The 3,577-nt window shown below is 35.0% G+C and overlaps 1 protein-coding gene across 1 annotated transcript in view; it reads left to right on the plus strand.

Moving 5' to 3' along the window:
• The window catches only part of LOC107624492 (MDIS1-interacting receptor like kinase 2-like), a 7,119-nt gene continuing 3,548 nt past the window's right edge, over positions 7 to 3,577 (plus strand). The window contains exons 1-2 of the mRNA XM_016326982.1: positions 7 to 277; positions 2,341 to 3,577. Of these exons, the coding sequence (XP_016182468.1) occupies positions 19 to 277; positions 2,341 to 3,577 (1,496 nt within the window). The 5' untranslated portion in view covers positions 7 to 18. The remainder of the gene's footprint in view (positions 278 to 2,340) is intronic.

The raw sequence follows: 3,577 nt of genomic DNA on the forward strand, positions 1-3,577 counted from the left end.
AAGGTACTTTGTTTAATAATGAGGAACCCTACATGTTGTTGTGTTGTTCAGCTTGTAATTCAAGCTGTGGTGGTGCTTTTGCTGGCTTTGTTATGTGGAGGCTCAGAACGAGAAGCCAAGGCCTTACTTAGGTGGAAAGAAACCCTCCCAGCCCAACCAATTCTTGATTCATGGGCTTTTCAAGCTCAAACTCAAAGCCCGTGTTCATGGAGAGGGATCACTTGTGATTCTCAAGGCAGTGTGGTTGTCATAAACTTAGCATACACCGGACTTACAGGTACTCAATGTGGTTAAAATGATAAAGAATGCACATATACTTTTATCATTGAATAAGATGGCAATTAGATTTTCGAATACGTTGAACTTGGACTAATTTATTCTTGAAGAAAAAGAAATATCAATTAAGTCCTTTAAAATAGTAAATGGTGGACATATATATTCTTTTGTTAATAAATAGTGTAAAACGAAATTAAATTGTCTATATATTTCACTATTTACAATGGTGTATGTCTCGTTACTATCACATGAGTAAAAAAAAATATTGTTTTGGATATTAAAGCATTTATTATTTTTTGAATCTTTATATATCATTTATCAACTATTTTCTATTTATCACAAATTATATCAAAATAAATGAAATTTCGCTTCAAAAGTTATTATTTACATTACTATCTTTTATAGATAGACATATCAAAATAATTAACAGTATATATAAACATCACTGTTAGATTTTAGTTGATAAATTGATAGAAGGATATCATGCGTCTATCGTTTACTATCCTGAAAGACCAAATTAATACTTTTTTTTAATTGACTAATTTACCCAAAATCAAAATCTTTAAAAACCTAATTATTATCTTACTCTTAATTTAATTTGCCATATTATTTTTTCTATTAGATCAAAAAAATAATTATAAATATTGTTTTCAAAGTAAAATAAATATAATCCAAACATAATTATAAATATTGTCTCCAAAACAAAATAAACATAATAAAAAACACTCAATTTTCATCTTCATTCTCTTGTAAATTGGGTTGGGGGAAGTTGGATTTTGTCAAAAAAATTACAAAAATATCCCTTATAAAAAAAAACACTAAGCCCAGCTGGGAAGCCCGTCCCGTCCCGCCAAAGTCTGCGGTTTAAGAGGGCTTTTACTATTTGGCGGTCCTAATTTTCCAACCCGGCCCGCTTTTTTTGGCGAGTTATTCGGGCGGGCCCGGCGGGTTTAGGCCCGTTTGCCACCCCTATACCTAGGGCTGTCAATATATACCCTACCCGCGGGTACCCAATCCGGACCAATAGGGTTGTCTATCCTACCCACTGCGGGTAGGGTAGGGTAGGGTACGAATTTACCTGCGGGTAGGGTAGGGGGTGGGTTTAGGGTATATCCTATCCTACCCTACCTGCATCCTTAATATATTATATAATATGTATAAAAGTTATGTATGTAGTGAAGATAGTGAGTGTTGAACTCACAATCTTCCTCTTATAAAAACTTGAAATAACTACTAAACTAGTTGATGATCATATTATTTGTAATTTTATGTTGGATTTTTTAAAGATTTTATTGTTTTTAATTTTAATCTGAATTTATTTTTTTATTTTCTATTTTATTAATATGTATAAAATTTGGAATAGTTGAATTTTATATTTGCTTGAAAATTTTTTTTTCTACGGGTAGGGTAGGGTTTAGAACTTTAGGGTGCGGCCGTGCGGGTAGAGTTAGAGTTGAGAGATTCTCAACTCGCGGATAGGATAGGGTAGAGTTTTAAGAAAGTTTTCAACCCGCAGGTAGGGTTAGGGTAGAGTCCAAACCCTACCCTACCCTACCCATTGCCAGCCCTATATGTACCTAGCATAATTGATTACATTTTATAAGGTAAATTCTGACTGTTTTTGGCTAATTTATTTTGGAGAAAAGGACAAATCGATCGTGAATTTATTTTGGCTAATTTTATATGGAGATTTCAAAATACATTTAAGTCCATGACCTATCCAAAACATGGACACATCAATCTCTAGGTCTAATTTGTCCCATTTTAAAAAACTCTCAAGTGTGCATTCATATCAACCAGTTCAGTACAACGGGAGCCACGTTTGATTTTTCTGTTAAGTCTAACAGACCCAAGTGAATATGAAGGATTAATATGTCTAAATTTTAAAAAAGTCAAAAACTTAAATATATTTTTAAATCTTCAAAAACTTAAATATTTACGAATTAAAAGGTCAATGAACTATTTGTCATTTACTCTTTATTTTAGTTACCAAACATTTTGGTTTATTTATTATGTTCACTATTCCAATCCCCAAGTAAAATCTCTACTTTCTTGTCCTTGCAGGTACCCTTGAAAACTTAGACTTCACTGCTTTTCCCAACCTCCTACGACTTGATCTCAAAACAAATAATCTTAGAGGCACCATACCCCAAAACATTGGGATACTCTCAAAACTTCAATTCCTTGACCTTTCCACCAATTCTCTCAATGGCACTTTACCTCTTTCTATTGCAAATCTCACCAAAGTCTATGAGCTTGATGTGTCAAGAAATAACATAACAGGAACACTAGACCCTCGCTTATTTCCTGATGGAACCAATGAGCCAAGAACTGGCCTCATTAGCATCAGGAATTTCTTGTGTGAAACAACCCTTTTAGGTGGAAAAATTCCAAATGAAATAGGCAACATAAAAAACTTGACATTGCTAGCTTTAGATGATAACAACTTTTATGGGCCTATACCTCCATCTCTAGGAAATTGCACACATTTAAGTGTTCTTAGAGTGAATCAAAACCATTTCTCAGGTACAATACCTTCTAGTATTGGCAAGTTAACAAATCTAACAGACTTGCGGTTTCAAATCAACAACTTAACCGGCACGGTGCCACGAGAATTCGGAAACTTGTCTTCATTAGTTGTACTTCATCTGGCTGAAAACAACTTTGTTGGAGAATTGCCACCTCAAGTGTGCAAAGGTGGAAAGCTTGTCAACTTCAGTGCAGCACACAATAGTTTCACCGGTCCAATCCCAAGAAGCCTTAGAAACTGCCCAACATTGCATCGAGTTCGAATCGAGTACAATCAGTTGACAGGCTATGCAGATCAAGATTTTGGAGTGTATCCGAACCTCACTTACATTGATTTCAGTTACAACAGGATTCGAGGCCGGTTATCTGCGAAATGGGGTGCCTGCAAGAACTTGCAACTACTTAAAATGGCTGGCAATTCCATAAGAGGCTTTATTCCAGAAGAGATTTTTCAACTGAAGCAGTTAGAAAGTCTTGACCTGTCCTATAATCAAATCTCAGGGAAGATTCCTTCACAAATTGAAAATGCAAGTCGCTTGTATGAATTGAAGTTGGGTGGCAACAAACTTACTGGTATGACACCAGAAGAAATTGGAAAGCTTTCTAATTTGGTGAACTTAGACTTGTCCAAGAACATGTTGTTTGGACCAATCCCAAATCAGATAGGGGATTGCACCAAGTTGCTGAGTTTAAATTTGAGCAACAATCACTTGAATGGCACAATCCCTTACCAAATAGGAAATCTTGCATCCTTGCAAGAATTTTTGGACCT

The sequence above is a fragment of the Arachis ipaensis genome, chromosome B10 (assembly GCF_000816755.2).
Source record: "Arachis ipaensis cultivar K30076 chromosome B10, Araip1.1, whole genome shotgun sequence".
In the NCBI taxonomy this organism is placed as follows: Eukaryota; Viridiplantae; Streptophyta; class Magnoliopsida; order Fabales; family Fabaceae; genus Arachis; species Arachis ipaensis.